The following is a 21,443-nucleotide window of genomic DNA, read 5'->3' as shown; positions in this document are numbered from 1 at the left end:
TTATCATGTTTCTTTATTTCTATAATGCCGTTTGTTGTAGATCCCATAGAGGTGCTCACTCTTGCTCTTGCTCTCTCTCTTTCTCTCATACACACACACACACGCGCACACACACACACACACACACAGAGAAGAGAGAGAGAGATTAAATAGAAAAAATTAAGTAAAGAAAAGACAATGGGGAATAATTTCATACTTTAAGATATTCATTCATTAATTGCTCTATGATAATTTTTTCTTTTTTAATTTTGTTTTTCCATTAGTTATTGGGGTATAGGTGGTATTTGGTTGCATGAATAAGTTCTTTAGTGGACATTTGTGAGATCCTGGTGCACCCATCACTCGAGCAGTATAAACTGCACCATACCTGTAGTCTTTTATCTCTCATCCCCTTCTACTCTTCCCCTCAAGTCCCCAAAGTCCATTGCATCATTCTTATGCCTTTGCGTACTCGTAGCTCCCACATATCAGTGAGAACATATGATGTTTGGTTTCCCATTCCGGAGTTACTTCACTTAGAATAATAGTCTCTAATCTCATCCAGGTCATTGCAAATGCTGTTAATTCATTCCTTTTTATGGCTGAGTAGTATTCCATTATATATATGTACCAGAGTTTCTTTATCCACTCTTTGATTGATGGGCATTTGGGTTGGTTCCATGATTTTGCTATTGTGAATTGTGCTGCTATAAACACAGGTGTGCAAGTATCATTTTCGAATAATGACTTCTTTTCCTCTGGGTAGATACCCAGTCATGGGATTGCTGGATCACATGGTAAGTAGGGCTCTACGATGTTTTGATACTCTTCTATGGCATAGTCTTCGTGCTGCCATGTTCTAAGTGTTATGAAAGGCTGAAGATAGGAATATTAGAACGTGGCCCCCTTCCTGAGTTATATAGCTTAGAACAATGTTACTCAAACTTAAGAATGTATAAGAATTACCTAGGTCATAGCACTTACACATAGAATATCAAGAGGTAGAACAGACTAGGGGAAGATGTTTGAATTCAGCTGTCCATGTAAAGTATAAAGAATTATTTTTACCCAGAGTCTTGAAGGGGAAGGAACTGAGTCACACAGACAAGAATGTGCCTAAAGCCATTCAGCAGTTCAGAGTGGAATGAAAAGGACCTGGTTCCCTGCTCCTAAGCCAGTGTTCTTTGGCTGGCTAGAACTCAGCTCTCTGTTTAAAACATGAATGAGTTGCAGTGGAGCGCTGTGTTCCAAGTAGGGTTTGTAAGACTTCTGGAAATCTGAAAAAATTCTACTGGTTTTCTGCCTGTTTCTCTGTCTATACTTGAATTCACTGAGGCCAAAAATGGTAACTTTTTACCCAGTAGCTGGCAACAGTCCTGGTAATTAGAAAGTGACCAGGAAATGCTCAGTAACTATCTGAACAATTGCATTTTTCAAAAAGAAATCTGAAGTTCTAAATTTTGAGCCAACTAAATATCATATTTCTTTGGTTTTGGGTGGTTTGGGAAAAATCCAATGTGTTCTCTGAAAGGAAAACATATTTGGAGATATGATTATTTTTTCTGTAAATAAAGTTAGTTTGTTGTAAATATAAGTATACATGCTCATTTTATAAAATAAAATGAAAGGAGGAAAAAAGAGCAAAATATCTGTATTGACACTACTCATAATTACCACTCATAATTTTTGTTTTGTTTTTGTTATTCACATATAGGACTTTAATCATGATATATGTATGAATTTATATCCTGTTATTTTCCTGTAACATTATAGCATAATAGGATTAAGCATCCTATTACCTATACAGTTCTTGAGATTTATAAAAATAAATTATGAAAATACTGTTCGAATGAGAAGGGTTTTTCCGTTTATATGCTGTTCCAAAGAACCTTAGATATCAGAATTTATCTGAGCCCAAAAACGTCCCTTAGGTACCTTAAGCTACCCAAATTCTTTGAATTCTTTCAAACAAATCCCCTAATTTTATAAAGAGGAAATTGAAACCCAAGAAACAATATAAGTGAATTGGTTTGAACCCAGGAATTTCAGTAATTGTTATCCTAATTTAAAATTGCTTCCCAAAGAATATTTATCTTTGAATTTGTTGATGTTTGCTGTTTTAAAAAAGAAAGAATAATAATAAACAAATTCCTCATTTTACCTTTAAAAGAAAGTTTCACTGGAGGAATAAGATCCAAATGATTGAACCCCCATCAGTCATTTGTATCCCCCGGCTGATGAGGATTTCAGCGGTTGTGCTGATGCCTCGATCTTGGGCTAGCCACCATCCCCTTGCTCTGCCATGGAGCTTGGTCACCTTGTACCATGATCAAAATAATGGTGCTCTCTTTCAAAAGCCATCCTCAGATTTCCACCTAATAGTGTGAAGAAAAGAGAAAACATAGATTTTTTAGTGCCCCAAATTCTAGGTTATCAACTGCACTGAACGATCTAAAATATCAGGTAGGCGCTTTCAGCAAAGCTTTTAGAAATATAAATATACAAAATAGGAAAGATTATTTGTGGGATCATTCAAACTATGACTATTGTTGTTCTCATCATTATTGTTGTTTTTAAGGAAGACTTCATATATTGCAAGACACATTGCCAACTGCCCTTCACCTATGGGATTATATAAACGCAATCCTAGTTTTTAAATAATTGTGCCGAAAATCGAGAAGGGAGCTACCTTAACTGTGTATTCAATTCTTGAGTGACAAAGACAGGCGTGAGAGAGAGAGTCCCTTGCTTCCAAACCACCCCTCCTTTGCCTCACCCTTTTCAGGACAAAACAACTACCAGAAATGAATCTACCCCATGTGGTCACTACAGGATTCATCTGGGCATTTGCTGAACCTGCTCGCAATTTATTTTTATTTCTTCCGATAGACATGGATTTGGCACAGGAGAGTGAATTCTTTTTGAAACAGCAGATGTGCCTGGTACACCCGTTTGCTGTAACCATTTGTGCTGTGGTTGAAAAAAAAAATTTTAAGAGTGCAGAATTGTTGAAGGGGGAGGGTTAAAAAACCAGAGCCATTTTAGTGATTATGCAAAGTTAGAATGTGAGTAATTTTGCTGCAGTTAGTCATTATGTGCTTTCATAGCTTGTTTTACAGGGATAAAGGGATGTGTACGGGTTTGGTGAATAGAGCTCTTATTTGTCCCTAATAGTCACTCTTTATGAAAACATTTTCTACCCTTCCTCCTACTCTGTGGCAAAAGTGTTCTCTCCTTAGAAATTATACCTTTCTGTGATCCATTCCTTTTATCCATCTACAAGTAAGTGGACAGACAGCTCCATTTTGGAGAACAAATATGTTCGAAGAAGAATTTTTTTCTCCTATACAATATATAGTGTAACTGATACACATTCAGATCATCGTAATACAGTGATCATTATAAAATGAACGTGTTTTCTGCAAAGAAGAAAAAACTGAGCAAACATCTAGTGACTTTGTCAGGAGCCTAGTGTGCTGTAAATATGATGTCCTTTAAATATTTTATTTGAAATATTTGATAGCTGTTAGCAAATTTTATACATGGAATTCTGTGAGAACTGTAACACACCACCTATTCCTTTTTTGCTTTGCTTTCGGTCACTCAATTTTTTTTAGAAATATATGAACGAGGGTCTGTTTGTTTCCACTGAAGCAAATATAGCCACTTGCTCACACTGGTGGCTTCTCTCACTGAATTCCGCGAATATGTTAGAAACGATTGTATGAAAATACAGCAACCCAATTTGTCCCTATTGAGCCTAATTTGTGATTTCCATGCACTGATGCCTGGTGCATATACACTGAGATCCACTTTTGTTGAAGAACAAAACTGGGTTTGTTACTTTTTTGTAGGCTTATTATTAAGTCTGACCATTCTGGTGTGGTGGTAGGAACACTGGTTTCAGACTCTGGAAACAGAGCTCTAATCCTGACCCTTTGAAGACCTTCTCACTTTGGGCAAATCTTTCCTGAGCCTTGTTTCCTTGGGGAAAATGTAGAAATTTCCGATCTTCACATTTCTCACACCCTACAATTATGTGAAGAATATTGTATGTTTCAATTATGCACAAATAAATTAGTTATTTCTTCTCAAAGAATCATCTGTTAAAAATTATTCCCCAAGTAGCTCTTTTTGGACCCTCATCTCAAGGTGGTCACATTTTAATTTCTACCACTGATACACAAATTTCAGCAATAAGGAACCCCTGTAGGACTTGAGAGTTTCCGGAGAGATGGGATCCCACCCATTTTATTATCTTTTGTCTTTTTATGGCTTCTGAATAGCAGTAAAAGATAAGAATGGTTGGTTCTATTACAGTGGTTGGTTATAACAAAAAACTACTGAACCACACTCACCAAATGTCCAGCTACCTACAGCTAAGAAGAAACCCAGTGTTTATAAACTAACTCAGAACTTTTAAAATCAGATGGAATTACAGAACCCTCTATCAAACTTAAATGCTTCTTAGATGAGTGGTTCACAAAACTGATGGAGGATGGGAAGTGTGGACAATTTTATTAGCCAATTATTGCCGTTATTGTTTTATTTGATTAAACACTTCTCTCTTGTATGGAATTTGCCAATAATACATTATTGAAAAAACTGATTTCAATAATATGTTATTGCAAAAACTAATTTATTGAATAAAAACCTATGGTAAGGATGGAAAGCCCAAGTTTCTACCCACATGGTATTTAGAGAGGAAAGGAACACTAAATAAGTAATTGCAAAACAATGCGTAAGGGCTATCATAATGCAGTCTATTAAAGAGACATTAATAGCAGGCACCTTGTCTAGTTTTGGAGGATCCAGATTGGCTCCTAATGGAGACATCATTTCGTTTGAAATCTGAAGGATGAATAACCAGTTAGAAGTTGCAAGGTGGAAGCAGGTTGGAAAGTGTGCAAGTCAGGGCAACCACAGGATAGCTGGAGTGTTGACTCCTGTGTAGAGGAAAGTAAGAGAGGAGGCTAAGAAGATAAACAGTAGTTCTATCAGGAAAGACTTTGGACTTCATGGTAAGAACAATGAGAACTTTTGAGAGATTTTAATACAGGAAGGCGATGATCATATTTGAGTTTTTAAAATTTGATTTTAGAATAGAGTACGTACTGGAGGGCAATAAGCGGTCAGTTTCTTTAATAATACACATATACGTGTGTGTATGTATTTGTTGCAGTAAGTTAGGTCACTAATCATAGTGGACTGGACTGAGGCACCAATAAGTTAATAGAAGTAGGAACATTGATGGTAACTAGGAGAGAGAATTAACAAGAGGAGAAAAAAATATTATGATCACATTTATAACATATAATCACATTGCTAAAATCTTTAAAATATGTGCTAACCTTGAAACGTACCTGATTTATATAGTTTTTGTCAATATACATATGCACCATTATCTTACTTTTCTTTATAAACTGTTATTTGGAATTACTGTTTTCTGGCTTTCCAGCTGCATACCATTCTATTAGCTCAATGTTCCAGAATTTTCTCAACCATCCTCTGATTTTTCCTTTAAAAAAACAAGTAACATCACTTATGAGCATTTTAATAGCTCTTCATTGCAAGTTTGTCCACCAAAAAATTATTTCAATTTTCAGTGCTACCAGTCATATAAAAATGCACCTGTAATATTCCCACTGGGATGGAGTTTTATTATTTCTTGGCTAATTGGTTGAACTCTCAGTATTTTTCACTAAACCCTTGGCCTGATTGGAGAAAAGTGTCTGGTCCCTTGAGGAGATGCTTCAGCAAACGAGGTCGCTTGTTATGGAAATAGGCTCTTCTCTCACTGCATTTCTAGCTTATAGAACACACTCCGATTGAATTAACCTTCATCACAATGGCATTGTGTCCAGTGCTGGACACATGCATGCCAGGAACTGAGAGTGTGCTATACAGGTATTTATAATACCCATATTCATTCTAGGAACTAATTCTACATGGATGGGTGTTTACATAAACAGGAGCCTTAGAGAGCTCTCAAGTTCAAAACCGGTGGCATTCTATGTCATTTGAAAGTTATTGGGGGTGGGAGAGGACACTCCTTAAAATATTGGCTTTCTTAGTTTTGATCTGATGATATGCTAGCTTTATGAAGATGCAGTGCACACCCTCACCTGCATCGTTGCTTCTCTTTTTAATAGGAACTAGAAAATGAAGATTTTCAAGGTAGCATCTGGGTGCTCCTAATTGTCTTGATTTTACGTTTGAGAAAACACCTTCACATACCGACATGGGGGTCTGTAGAAGTCCGGGGAGATGTTTTTAGAAGTCCGGGGAGACTCTGAAGCTATTAAGAATAGCCTATCACTAGCAGAACACAGTGCTGTGAAATGAATGAGTGCTGATACATTTCAGAGAAGTAAGATATTTATGTGTGCATCTCTCTGGCAAAAACTATCGGGGACTCAGGTGTGTGTGTGTGTGGTGTGTGCGTGTGTGTGTGGTGTGTGTGCTTTTTATGTGTTCATTGAGGACTAAAAATTAGTATTAGTGGTATATTGGCAGCAATGTTTTGAACTCGGTGGCACCAATTAAAATTGTGTGATTTTTATTTCATGAATAATATTTGAGATTATTTTAACTCATCACCAGATTTCAGCTACCATTTATCCTCATTTATAAAGTTACTTCTTTTCTTTAATGTGGAAAGTAAACAAAAACATAAAACCGAGAACAAAATTTTCTCTTAACTACATCACCTAGTGTAAAACTGTAAACTCTAAAAATGCATTTAAACCATTTTTAATTTTCTGCTATTCTCCTTCCTTTTTTTGTATGTACATATACACAGACATTGGAATGCCACAATATTTTAGAGTGTGTTTGCTTGGTTTTTAAAATAATGTATATATTTCTGATATATATTATGTTAAATATATATTTATTTTTATACATTTATATATAATAAATATATAATATATACTATGCCTATATAATATGTATTTCTTCCTTTGAGTTAAAAAGCAATATGTGGTAGACACTTAGCAAAATAGGAAAAGTATATAGAACACCCAAAAATAACCCCTTTAAAATAACCAATGTTATCAGTTTGGGAATAAATCCTTCTAGTCATATGTGTGTGTGTGTGTGTGTGTGTGTGTGTGTGTGTGTATGTATAAAATATATATGAGATATAGATAGATGCATTACTTATCACAGGTATAAAACTGTTTTCTAACTGAATTTTAAAACAAAGACAATTTTTGATACATGTTATTTTTATTATATAGTGGTAAAATATACATAATATAAAATTTAACATTCTAACCAATTTTAAGCATATAATTCACTGGCACTAAGTACATTTACATTGTTGTCCATCACCACCAGAACTGTATCTCCTCAAACTGAAATGACGTATCCATTAAACAATAATGCTCTAGCTCTGTTCTTCCTACTCCCTTCCCATGGCAATCACTATTCTACTTTCTAGCTTTATAAATTTGACTGTTCTAGGGACCTCTTATATTTAGAACCATATGGCATTTGTTTTTTGTAACCGGATTGTTTCTTCAAGCTTCAAGCTTAATCTCTTCAGGCTTCATCCATGTTGTAGCATGTGTCAGAATTTTCTTATTGCATTGTGTGTGTATCTATATAGACATATAGATATATAGATAGGTGTGTGTGTGTGTGTATATATATCACATTTTATTTATCCATTCATCCATCAGTGGACACTTGACTTGCTTCTTCCTTTGGCTATTGTGAATAATACTGCTACAAACATATTACCATGATTGTACAAATAGCTGCATTCCTGCTTTTAGTTATTTTAAGTATATACCCAGAAGTTGAATTGCTAGATTATTGATATATTTTGAAATATTTTTATGACATTGTTTAATTGCTGTGTAGTATTCCATTATATGAATATACCATAATATATATAAACAATCCCCATGTATTGATTATTTAAATTTTCCATAATCTTTTGGTTTTATGAAGTACACTGTTACTGCTGAGTTTCTTGAAACTCAACATTTATGCTCTCTGGTCATTTCCATAGGATAAAGTTTAAGAAATAAAACTATGGGTTTAAAAAGTATAAACTTCATTAGGGCTTTTGTTACATATCACCAAATTACACCACTGATTTCCCATAAAAATTTTATAGAAACAAACATTAACTTAGTCCCTAAATCTAAATTATATAATCAATTTTCCTTCTAAGACAATTGGAGTCACACCATTATGTCACTCATAGCCCGTAACTCCAAGTGGGATTTCCTGTTCGGCTTTAGCAACAGTATCTAAAAGTAGTTTTGAACTCTGGTTTTAACTGAGAATCACCTGCCCCTTCCCTTTTGAATTTCCAGATTTCACTTTGTTGAGTGGGTTTATCCATAATAACTTGTATTTTAAAATCCCTAAATGATTCTGTTGTGCAGCCAGATTTAATTGCGGCACTATTCACAATAGCAAAGACTTGGAATCAACCCAAATGTCCATCAGTGACAGACTGGATTAAGAAAATGTGGCACATATACACCATGGAATACTATGCAGCCATAAAAAAGGATGAGTTCATGTCCTTTGTAGGGACATGGATGCAGCTAGAAACCATCATTCTCAGCAAACTATCGCAAGAACAGAAAACCAAACACTGCATGTTCTCACTCATAGGTGGGAATTGAACAATGAGATCACTTGGACACAGGAAGGGGAACATCACACACCAGGGCCTATTGTGGGGAGGGGTGGGGGGAGGGATAGCATTAGGAGATATACCTAATGTAAATGATGAGTTAATGGGTGCAGCACACCAACATGGCACATGTATACATATGTAAGAAACCTGCACGTTGTGCACATGTACTCTAGAACTTAAAGTATAATAAAAAAAATACAAATATAGAAAGGAGATAATTATAAAATTTTTATACTAAATTCTAGATAAAGCAAAGATGTAAATATAAGCAATAAAAGTACCCCCCCCCAAAACCAGGGTAAATATCTTCAATAATCTTGTAGTGAAGAAAAGACTTTAAACATGAAAACTCAGAAGGCATAAAGAGTAATTCATTTAAACCCAACTTGATCAATATTAGCATTTATGGTAAAAAAATGACAACAACATAACATTTATAACCAACAAAAGGCTGATATCCACAATATATAAAGAACTCCCACAAATAAATAAAATAGAAAAATATACAAGAGACTTGAGCAGGAACTTCACAAAGTTGTATATCCAAATGAGTAACAGCAACAACAAACATATGAAAAGATTTTCAACTTAATTAGCAGTCAGGGAATACCAATTAAAACAACACTTAAATACCACTATACACTCAACACAAAAGGTGAAGTTAATAAGACTATAGTACCAAGTATTGAAAACCGAAGTGGAGGAACTAAAATCTCACATACAACTGAGGAAAGCTTAAATTAGTATAACTACCTTGGAAGACCAACGTAGAACCTGCCCATAACCCTTTGATTCAGTAATTCTACTCTTACCACAATCAGAAATGTGTAATAAGCACACTGAGACATATACCAAAATGTTTATAGCAGCAATATTCATAATAGACAAAAACTGACAACAAAATTGTCCATCAGTAGAACGGATAGATTGTAGTATGTTTATTAATGAAATATTGTAAACAGCAGAGTGAACAAACAACTGCTACGAGTAACAAAATGAAGGAATCTGCTAAGACTGAGCAGGAGAAGCAAACCATAGAAGGCATACTGCATGTAGTCAAACGCAGAAACTGCATTCAAAGTCAGGACAGTAGTTACTCTGAAGGAGGAGGAAGGATGTAGAGATAGAGAGAATGAACACAGTGGGCTTCTGAGAGGCTGGGAATCTCTTGTGGTGAGTGGTATACACTTACGAGTTGTGCACTTTTGGTAAATATGTTTGGGCTTCGACAGAAATTCCTAGCATGGTAGAAAATGAGGTTGTTCATCACTTTTATGTGTTTATCTTAAAGACTTTTTTCTCATTGTTTTTTTTCTCATGTTCCACCCTGAGATGAGATCAGTACAGTTAAAGCATGATCAGAAATGGTCATCTGACACCACAGCTTACCTAATTTACACTGTTCTTTCTCCTTCACTTGTAGTTCGTCAGTGAGTCTTTGAATCTCTTCATGGGCCACCCCTAACTTCTTTGTTACTTGTTCCATTCCTTTTCCTAGGCAGTTTTGTGATGTTTTGTCTTTTTCCGGGTCTTCATTATGAGACTGAAATAAAACTTCTCTTAGTAATAAAACAAAGAGCAAATGTTAAAAAAAAAAAAAAAAGTGCTTTTCTAAATGTGCAGTGTTATGTTTATATATCGCACTCTTGGCCAGGCATGGTGGCTCACGCCTGTAATCCCAACATTTTGGGAGGCCAAGGCAGACAGATCACTGGAGGTCAGAAGTTCAAGACTAGCCTGGACAACACAGTGAAAACCCCATCTTTTAAAAACACAAAATGAGCCAGTGTGGTGGTGGGTGCCTATGATCCCAGCTATTTGGGAGGCTGAGACACAAGAATTGCTTGAACATGGGAGGCAGAGTTTGCAGTGAGCTGAGATAGCGCCACTGCACTCCAGCCTGGGTGACAGGGCAAGACTCCATCTCAAACATATATGTGTATATGGCATTCTTAATCTCAAATATATATATTTTTTAATCTCAAATATATGTATATTTGATATATGTAATTATAATTCTTAATCTCAAATATATATACATATATGGCATACTTATATATATAAATACATATACTTATATATATAAGTATATGTATTTTGTGTGCGTGTGTATATATATATATTTGGCATACTTAATCTGTCAGGTTATTTTCCAACTCATGGGGTCATCTATCAAGTCGATAGTGTAGGTGACCTGGTTGGATGAGGTATGGAGATATGGGTACATACCCTGAATTATGGAAGATAATTAGTGAGATGACTTGAGAAAGAAAAATTTAGTTATTCCTCTAGTCATGGTTGGGAGAAAATGATGATGTAATTTTTGTATAGAGCCAAATGAAGCAGCAAATTAGGGATTGCATTATAACTGAAATAGGTTAGCAGTGTTTGCATTTTTGTTCATTGTACAAACTCAGAAATGAATTATATTTATTTATCCAACCATTATTTATTAAGTACCTCCCTGATATGAATCCTTAATAATGAGACCAAGCTCTTCTTGGGCAATAAAACTCTGAATATTGCACATTTACTCTTGGAATCACTGGATTTTTGAAAGTCAGAATATCTTCTTTTATAGGTACCTCAACCTCAGTGAAGCTCTTTTTCTTTTTCGTGAGTGATATAGAAATATTTTTTATTTGAAGAGAAAGACTGTTTGTTTAAAAAAAAAAAGAGAGAGAGAAGAATAACTTAACATTTCCCCTCCTTTATTGTTCAGATGAAGTCAGTCTAGAGAAGTCACGTGACTTTCCCAATGTCACTAAACTCTAAATGGTGGCAAAACTGGTACTTTTTTTCTCGGTCTCCCAAGTTCCAGTGCACAACTCTTCAGTGGCATGCTTCCTAGTGATACTTTCATTTGCCAGTATCCATAATTTAAACTGGGAATTGCAAAGTGCACCTCATGCACTACAGGTGGACTGCAGAAATTCTATGTTTTATTTCTCTTCCTGTGTCTGAATAATAATAATAATAATAAACACATCTTTAAAGTCAGAAGAGGAATATTGGATTCATATTCCACATGTCAGCAGTGAGCTGGCACGGGAAAGCAGCTGCCTTTCTAACAGAGTAAACTCTTCAGTTTTACACAGTTCACATCACACCGTTGTTTCCTAGACACTGGCATTGTCCTTTTCTGTTCATTCTCCAATTTATTCAATTTTTCTTCTAGGAGAGAGAGATTTTCCAGTGTCTACATTTTGATCACTTACCTCTTAAAAATAGGAAAACTACAGATAGACTGAGAAAGAATTTTGTGTGTGTGTATTTTTTTAACATGTCAACTATTGTATTTCACTGTTCTCTTACCTGAGAGAGGTGGATGGTTTTTAAAACCCCAAAGTATGGAGCTAGATGACCCAGGCTTGAACCTTTGATCTGCCACCAGCTAGTGATGTGTCCTTGGGCAGTTACTTAATCTCTCATCAATATCTTCTTCTGGAAAATGAGGATTAGTTTCTGTCTCAGGAGTAATTGTGAAGATTGTATATAAATTATGTTCAACACAAAATGTTTGCACCGGGTAATTTCTATATAAATGTTTGCTATTATTACACATTTTGGGGATTACCAATAGGTATTTTAGTTTGTGTTTTCTGCCAGAGGGATATCCAGACAAAGTAGATAACTGAAAGTGAAAAGCACTTGAGGTATTCTTCAAATAGCTCAAATAATTGCCATGAAAATATAATTGAAATGGAAATATTCATCATCTCTAGCAAGTCAACCATCCCCCTTTTGATATTTTGTATATTCCTTGGCCATATGAAAATATCATTCTCTATGGCCTCAATTGTGTTGTACAACTGATTTCATACTATGTGATTTTCATTTAAAATTTACATTTAAATCTTAAGTAGTTTCCCATGTCATGTCGCTGAAATTAAAATGTAATACAAGGATTTTGAATTTCCTGCTGCTGTTTAAATGTTGACTTTTTGCTTCTGTCTACTTTCTCCTTCTGTTACATTAGAAAACTTTCCAAGTAGGAATCATGTTTACTCATCACGCTAAATTTTGCCCCAAATATTCTATAACTAAGAACTTTCTGAGTGCAATGAGTGTGACTTTGTCTCATTGTGAATCTAGTAAGCAGCTCAATGCCTGTTACATAGTAGACTTTCAATAAATTTCTATTGAATAAATAAATTGGATTGAATTTCTGGGATTTGTGGTATTGTGTTTACTTGGCAGTAAATTCAGAACGTACTTTGTTTTAGTACATGTTGTTAAATACTATTTTTAAATGCATTAGTCTCTTTCCTTTCTTAGTAAGTTTATTTAAAAATTGCCCTTTATTTCCAGAGGGGATTTGAGTCAGCAGCAAGTAAAACTTACACATATAATATGGCCATAAAACTGAAAATAAGTACCTCAAAGGCTTCTTGGAAAAATAATGCTATCAATACATTCTAAATTGAAATCATTAAACTATTTAAAGGTGGGAGGACACTAATGAAATGACCGTAATTAAGCATGCATTACACATTTTTACAGAATTTCTTGATTGTCTAGTCAATAAGGGAAATAAGATAGTTCATATTTTTGCATGGTCAGTTAATAGTCTGACCAAAGAAATGCATTTTTCTTGGGATATTAACCTTCATTCATTCATCAAATATTTGTTAAATGCCACCTTATATGCTATGATATGATAAAGCATAATGAGGAAGCAGCAGGGAGTAAAAAGGATAGTCTCTACTTGTTTAGAAGCAGATATATACACGTGTGATATGTACAGGGAGGGAGAAGTAAAGAGCACTCACTGTGCTGGAGGATTCAGGCAAAGTTTCACGGAGGAACCTGACATTCAGGTTGAGATGTAAGAGATTCCTAGGAATCAGCTAGATAATTCAAAGAGAATGGTGAAGTGCATTGGTGTAGGTATCATCGCTGAGATGTAAGAGAGCTTGGCACAAAGGATGTGAAAGAAAGTCAGTGTATCTCAAAGAGAGGTAGAAGAGGTGGATTTGCATCCATCATTCCACTAACCTGTTGAAGATTTTTGAGCAGGAAAGTAATATGATTAGATTTGCATTTGCAATAAATCACTCTGGCTACCAAATGAAGGACTCATTGAAGGAGAACAGTTGTAGACACTGGGAGACCAGTTTGGATGTTTTTGGAGAATTCATAATGAAAAATGGCGGAATCTTGGCATGGGATTGTAGTAGTGGAAATGGTAAAATGTGGACATGTTTGTGAGTTATGGAATTCCCTGTTTAGAGAGTAGGATCAACAGGATTTAGTTCTTGAATGGGAAGTAGGTAGAGTCTCAGAAATGATTCCCAGTGTTCTCCTTTGAGCAACAACTGGGTGGATGAGAAAACCAAATGAGAAGCAGATCAGGGTAGATGATGAAATCTGTTTTTAATATATTGAGTCTGAAAAGCATATGAGACATTCAAGCAGACTCATGAAATAGACAGTTGAGGATTTGGGTTTAGTATTCAGAATACAGATGAATTCTGGAGATAGAAATTCTAAAGTCTTCATAATATAGAAGGTATATCAAGTTGTGGCCATGGTGCTGGAGACAGTGAATAGAGAGACAAAAGCAGAGGTCTGGTGTCAAATAGAGGGAATCCTTATTTACCAGCTGTTGGGCAATATGTTGGCTATTGTCATTAGTAACAATTTCATGGAAAGATTTAAGAAGCATTTTATTTTTCATAAGATGAAATTCCATTTGATGCAGATAGATAGCTTTCTGGTAAACTAGGCTGATCCAGAGATAAAGATTTAAAAATTCCCAGGGACATTTGGTTAACATTTTACTTCCAATGATTCTCAACTAGAGAGGAAACCACCTCCTGATGGGGAGTTTGGAAATGAATGGGCACATTTTTATAAACTGTCACAATGACTAGAGGACACTGTTATCATTTAATGGGTAGGGAGCAAAATACCTTACTGTCAAACTCAAGAAGACCATAGTACTCTGTTGAGAGACACTGATAAACTCTTGTGCCACATATGTTTCTCTGGCTTGCTGATTGTAAAGTTCGCAACTGCCTGTCAAGAATGGTCATGGACCCTCTTTAGATTTTCCTCTCTACAGCACTATCTTTGTCCTGAACCTAGAGGAGATGATGGCTCTGCCTCTGCTAGTTCCACATTATTTCCCTGTTCTTCATGACTCCTCTGCAATTACATGGGGATATGTACATAATACCTGTATAAATCAGATCCTTGAGAAGAACTAGTTGGTGGGTGCTGTCATTTTTGTTTGAATCCTGACTCTTACGGCTATCTTTTCTACATATCATTTGTCTCAAATATAGTTTCCTAGGGATCTTGTAATTCCAGATTTAGCTTCCCGATAAGTTACAAGAAGCTCTTGAATAAAGTGATATCTTTTTGTTTGGTTGGTTTTTGTTTTGTTTTGGTTTGTTTTGTTTGGATATTAGTGTTTCAAAGGGTAAACTTGTCATTCACTTTTGTAATTTAAGCCGACTGGATATTCTTGTCTGGTTGGTGGAGTGGCTTTTCCTTTCTGCTTGAAGGTGGTCCCAATAGTACTAAAGGGAAACATAGTTTCCTCATTAAGCAATTTATTAAAATATGTATGTTCAAAACATTCCTAAAAAATACTCAGTTAAGACTCCAACGTTCTATTACAGAGGACATGGAAAGTCACTTTGAACCTAGGAAAAATTTAAGGTCAGATTTTTCTAGTCAATAATGCCAGTCATAAAAAAGTCAGCGTAGATGGGCATTGAATGAAAGAGGGAATAAAGGTTTGCTTTTCTTTGATGACTCAAGATCAGCAGAAACCCAGAGTTCCTATTTTGAACACTTTACAAACCCAACTATAAATGGAGACAGTGACTGAGCAACTGGGCTGATGACAGGCATGCTCTCTGCTGCAGCTGTAAAGTCTGCCCCAAGAAAACAGTTCAAAATTCGCATATTTTGAAATTGAAAACCAATAACATTCATAAACAAAAAAGAATTAATATAGACCTGACTCCTTAGAAGTAACGTTTTTCATAAGTTTCTTCTTTCAGTCTCTTTCTTGGTGAAGACACACACACACACACACACACACACACACACACACACACTATTTAAACATCCTAAAGTCTTTGAATTAAAGCATCAGGGCACAATTTTGGGAGCCATTGCTTTCTTCTAGGAAATATCTCACTGCTTTGGAGATGAGAACATTTTTCTCAACTTTCTTATGAATTCCGTTGTGTACGTGTGAGCATGTATCTGAATATTTTACGTATTATCACTATGTGTTTGAAAATAGCATATTTAGCTATATACATATTTTTTTTCCTTTGCAATTTTACGTGCCTAACATCACGGGAGGTGGAAGGGGTAAAGAATAGGAATTATTTTAAAGCATATTTATTTATGTTCTTCATGGTTCAAGAAAACTATGCCAACATTCTTCTGGCCCACATATTCAATTAAATACATAGTGAATCTTTTCTACCTACTGGATTATTTGGTGCTTCCAAGCATTTATTTTTGGCATTTCATTTCGTTTTTGTTTTTACAGGAATTTTTGAAGTTTTATTGTGATTTAACGTTTTTATTTTGAAAATCAAGCACATTTTAAAAATTACTCTACTGCAGCTGTAGTTTGCCCCCAAAAACAGATACTTCAAAAATCACATATTTTGTAAATGAAAATGCAGGTATAGAAATATACAGATTACTTATTTACCTATGATTTGTTATATGTATATAAATATATTTATGCAATCATCTATAAATACAGATATGCAAATAGATGTTATTTTTTGAGACTTGAATTTCTGTAGCAATCCTTTTTTTTATGTGGTATTTTTCCATTAGTCATTTTCTAAGCATCTTCAACTTGTAAAGCTCTGTGAGGTTAATGGGGGGAGGGTAGTATCCTAGGATGAATAGTATATGTCTCCCTGTCCCCCAGTCTGGTAGAGAAGCTATGCATAATAGATTAGACCAAATAGATTTCTACATTTTCAATCAGAATTGGCTGTGCCCAGGAGATAAGAACAGACAAGGTGCACTCCTGTGTGTCTGCCCTCTCTCTCAGAGCAGGCCCTCCACTTCCCTTTTGTTTAAGTTAGGATAGCATGTTACTATTCTTCATGACCAATGTCATGAAACTTTTCCTCTACGTTACTTCTTTTAGAAGTTTTAGTTTCAGGCCTTTTTCATTTTTAAATCATTAACCCAGTTTTAGTAAATGATGTCAGATAAGAGTCTAATATCATTCTTTTGTATGTGTACTTCTAGTTTCCCTAACATCATCTATTGAAGAAATTGTCCTTAACTATCATCTATTCTTTGCCCCCTCATCAAAAATCAATTGACTGTATATGTGTGGATATATTTCTGGGCTCTCTGTTCTGTTCTTTTGGTCTGTATATCTTGTTTTTCTTGCCAGTATCTTAACTGTTCTGATTACTCTAGCTTTGTGATATATTTTGAAATTAGGAATTGTAATGCCTTTGGCTTTGTTCTTGGCTTCCAGATCAATGTGGCTTTTTGTGGTCTTTTGTGGTTCCATGTGAATTTTAGAATTATTTTTTCTATGTATGTAAAACGTCATTTAGGTATTTAGATAGGGATCTCACTGAATCTATAGATAACTTTGGGTGGGATATACATTCTAACAATATTAATACTTTCAACCCATGAACACAGATGTTTATCCATTTGTTTGTGTCTTGTATAATTTCTTTCATCGATGTTTAATAGTTTTCAGTATATAATCTTTCTCCTCCTTAGATAACTGTTTTCTAAGATTTTTATGCTATTCTAAGTAGAATTTTTTCCTTTCTTTAATTTTCTGTTGTTCATTGGCAGTGCACAGATATGCAACTGATTTTTTTGCTTGTCTGTGATCTCTTTGAAGGCAAGATCATGCCTTATTTGTATTCTACATAGTAATACATAAATAATAATTAGCAGTTATTAATATTTTTCATTTATTTATTTTTATCGAGTTTCGTTCGCAGTAATTTTTGCTTTCTTTCTTTTTTTCCTATTCTTCTTAGAGCTCCACTGGTTCAACAGCCTCTCCTCCAGTTTCGACCCCAGTCACAGGACACAAGAGAATGGTCATCCCGAACCAACCCCCTCTAACAGCAACCAAAAAGTCTACATTGAAACCACAGCCTGCACCTCAGGCTGGCCCCATCCCTGTGGCTCCAATCGGAACACTCAAACCCCAGCCTCAGCCAGTCCCAGCCTCCTACACCACAGCCTCCACTTCTTCAAGGCCTACCTTTAATGTGCAGGTGAAGTCAGCCCAGCCCAGCCCTCATTACATGGCTGCCCCTTCATCAGGACAAATTTACGGCTCAGGGCCCCAGGGCTATAACACTCAACCAGTTCCCGTCTCTGGGCAGTGTCCACCTCCTTCAACACGGGGAGGCATGGATTATGCCTACATTCCGCCACCAGGACTTCAACCTGAGCCTGGGTATGGGTATACCCCCAACCAGGGACGCTATTATGAAGGCTACTATGCAGCAGGGCCAGGTTATGGGGGCAGAAATGACTCTGATCCTGCCTATGGTCAACAAGGTCACCCAAATACCTGGAAACGGGAACCAGGGTACACTCCTCCTGGAGCAGGGAACCAGAACCCTCCTGGGATGTATCCAGTCACTGGTCCCAAGAAGACCTATATCACAGATCCTGTCTCAGCCCCGTGTGCACCACCTTTGCAGTCCAAGGTAAGAAACTCAGGAACATAATGAGGAGAATACGGGGGTGCCTATCTTAGTCTGCCTTCTCCAGGAAGCAAAGCCTAAGGCAAAAGTGTATGTGTTACTTTGATTTCACTAATAAATACAATCCCAGGGAAGGATGAGTGAAACCAGAGAGGAGAGAGAGAGAGACTATTTGGTGTATTACTAATATGGCCACTGTTTAGTATCAAATGGAATTGCTTGTTCAATCTTGAAGAATCATCTTCCAAAAGGCCACAGAAACTGTAGTATCTCAGGACAAAATGTTCTGATGGAGAGAGAGAAAATAATTTACTTTTCATATCCTTCCCTGTATTGGTTAAAGCTTCTCTCTATTGTGCAGAAACTTCCTATACACCTTGCATTTGCTTGGATATTAAATAGATCTGTAGCATCTCAAGCCTCAGCAAGGGTAGCTATCTATAGGTGAGACATGTGGAGGGCAAAACTGAGTTGAACTGTTGTTAGGCTGTGGCCCTGTGAAGCGATTATAACTCCTGCAATGTTGGTACCACAGCGGCTGCTGGGGCAGAGCAAGTGGCCAAGGACCCAAGAGATGGGTGAGGCCAAGTGTGTCGAAGATAATCCAAACACCTTGGATAGTTTCTCCTTTGAGAAGGGGCTGCAGTATGATGCAACTTGATTGGGACCCCTTATTTATTCATTTTACTAACCCTCCAGAAACAATCTTATTCTTCAGCCTTTAGCACTATTAAGCAATGTTTAAAAACTCCTTATAAGTGACAGTTACTTCTTATTTGATTTAATCGTCCGTATGTGAACCTTTGAAGTTAACACTCTCTGTTACTTCGTCTGAATAGGTAAGGTATAATACTACACAGGCCCACTCACCACAACTTCGATTTTTCATTAGTACTGGAACCAACACAATGTTGATTCTTCCCATTATAACCAGAGGAACCAATAAGAATAACTTAGAATGGGTGAAAATAGAGGAACTGGGCCAGTTTCCAGCCATTTGGGTTGGAAGAGTGCCCTTCTTTCTTTTCAGTTAGAACTGTGAGAAATCAGAAATTTGAGAGCCCCCAGTTAGCTAGAAGATCAATGGTAGTTTTGGGGGATGGATTGGGTAGAAGTTTGGACTGTATTTTTTAAAATTCTTTCCACATTTTTAACAAGATTGTCAATTTCATGACAGATCTATTCACATATTCAACATTATATCAAAAATTTCCTTATAGGGTGTTTACTAAACTGTTTTTCCTACAGGAAACTTGGCCGTATTAATGGTGTCCTATGTGAATTTCACGTTCTGGGGGGGAATAGAGCTCTTCCTGACAGTGTGGACTGTGAAGAGCGAGAGAAATCCTGTAGCCTTATGTGTGACCACTGTATGAAATTGGCCAGCCATGATCCTTTTTCAATAGATAGATTCCAAATTAGAATTTTAAATGATTTTAAACATTACTCGGTTCCTGAAGTCTCTCTATGAAAAGAAATGTTATTACAGCTGTTTATTTCTTTTTAAAATAAATGTGTCCAAAATAGCCAGTCTGGACAGCCTTGCTCTTTGTTAATGTCACAGTATATTTGCATCAGTTCCTCCTGACCCAGACAAGGGGAGTCTGTTTTCAAAACAACCAGTTCAGAGAAACAGATTATTCAACTTAACCACACTTTTTGTTTTTAACAGTTGTTACAGATTTACCTAGGGAAGATTACAGTAAAATAAAACTTTAGGCCAGTACAATTGCCGTCAAGGTTTAAGTTCAAATAGATAGGCAATTTTGCCCTGCCCAGAGCAGGGTGACTGAAAGGATGGCAGAGTGATGTTCCTGAAGGAATGACATGGTGTCTGCCTTGTTTGAGGATTGTGTTATCCCACATAGGAACCAGACATGAGAGAAAGCAAAACTGTGTGTCTTGACGAGACTCACCTGGTGAGAAGTACTGTGCTAGTCTTCAGATGCTGTTTTCTCACTAAGTCACTGGGTACTCTGGCCAACCTCTCTTCAGCATTTGGAACCCATCCATTGGTGTAGGAAAAAGAATTAACCCCCCCTGCTAGAACTGGATCTAAAATACTGGGTCCAGCCACTTCCTTAACATTTGGCCTGTCCTCACCAACCGACCCAGGCAGATGGAATGAATTTTTACAAACCACTCATCAGAAAACATGGAACTTTATTTGGCTTCTTATCTGGGCAAGGTAGTTATTCAAGATGTTCTATGAGATGATTACAGATTTGGGGTATCAGTAGATTTTATGTTATTTTTTAAATTTTTGATATATTTGTTTTTCAACAGTTTCATGTGTTTTCACATCATATTCGGTTGTGCATTTTAAAAATGAAAATCAAACCATGGACTTTTCACTCTGATTATTAAGAGTGGTTCGAGGTTGATATTTAGCCATCTGTCTGTCTGTGCTTTGGGAAAGGGGAAAGAGGCTGACGAAGCTATGGATAAATTCTGGGCGCGTTGTGAGGGCATTGGCTGCTGAAGGGGTGGGTTTCATCACAGTTGGCCTTTGAGCAAAACACTACAGTATTCTACTGCACCTGTGCACAGAGGACCGTATTGTCCTTATATTGACTGTTCGGCTTAATTATGTGACTATGGGCGTGAGAAATGAGCTCTGAATTCTTATCCCAGTTCTTTCCTTGACATTCCTCTTCCAGTTTGAGGAAAACCTCTAGACCTCTTTATGTCACGCTTCAAACCTCAGTAAAGTAGAACATCATCTTTACTAATTAATTAATGATTGCAAAAGACTTGGAAATTTCCAAGGGCTGAATAATTGCCAAGTGAAGACTGTTCAGCTTTCCACTGGCTTTCATTTATTTTTAAATTTTTTTAGTCACTGATGGAAAACTTACCCTCATGTCTGAAAACAATTATACTTTATTACCTTGAGTACTTCTGGGGAGTTTGGCATTTAACCCATTAAGGAAAAAGTTTAAAAGATGAAATAAATAAATCTCCCCTATATTTGAGATGAGCTGCTTTAGTTTTCCTATATCAGGATGGTATAAAAAGAGGAATATGATATAGTAAAAAAGAGGAGAGACAAGATGGGGAAATGGAGAAAGGAAAGAAAGAATGAAAAGGAAGAAATGAAGAAAGGAAAGAGA

General features: G+C 36.2%; 2 protein-coding genes across 14 annotated transcripts in view; one reads left to right on the top strand and one right to left on the bottom strand.

Annotated features, from left to right (window-relative positions):
• The window catches only part of LPP (LIM domain containing preferred translocation partner in lipoma), a 739,054-nt gene that overhangs the window by 435,265 nt on the left and 282,346 nt on the right, over positions 1-21,443 (top strand). For all 10 annotated transcript variants that reach the window (XM_050779290.1, XM_050779294.1, XM_050779289.1 and 7 more), the window contains one exon: positions 17,650-18,333. In XM_050779290.1, the coding sequence (XP_050635247.1) occupies positions 17,650-18,333 (684 nt within the window). The remainder of the gene's footprint in view (positions 1-17,649; positions 18,334-21,443) is intronic.
• SST (somatostatin) overlaps positions 1-21,443 on the bottom strand; it is a 1,150,223-nt gene that overhangs the window by 909,873 nt on the left and 218,907 nt on the right. The gene's annotated exons all lie outside the window — the stretch shown is intronic.

This window comes from Macaca thibetana, chromosome 2, assembly GCF_024542745.1.
Source record: "Macaca thibetana thibetana isolate TM-01 chromosome 2, ASM2454274v1, whole genome shotgun sequence".
NCBI lineage: Eukaryota > Metazoa > Chordata > Mammalia > Primates > Cercopithecidae > Macaca > Macaca thibetana.
Note: the sequence above shows the minus strand (reverse complement) of the source record. Positions and strands in the feature narration are given on the sequence as shown.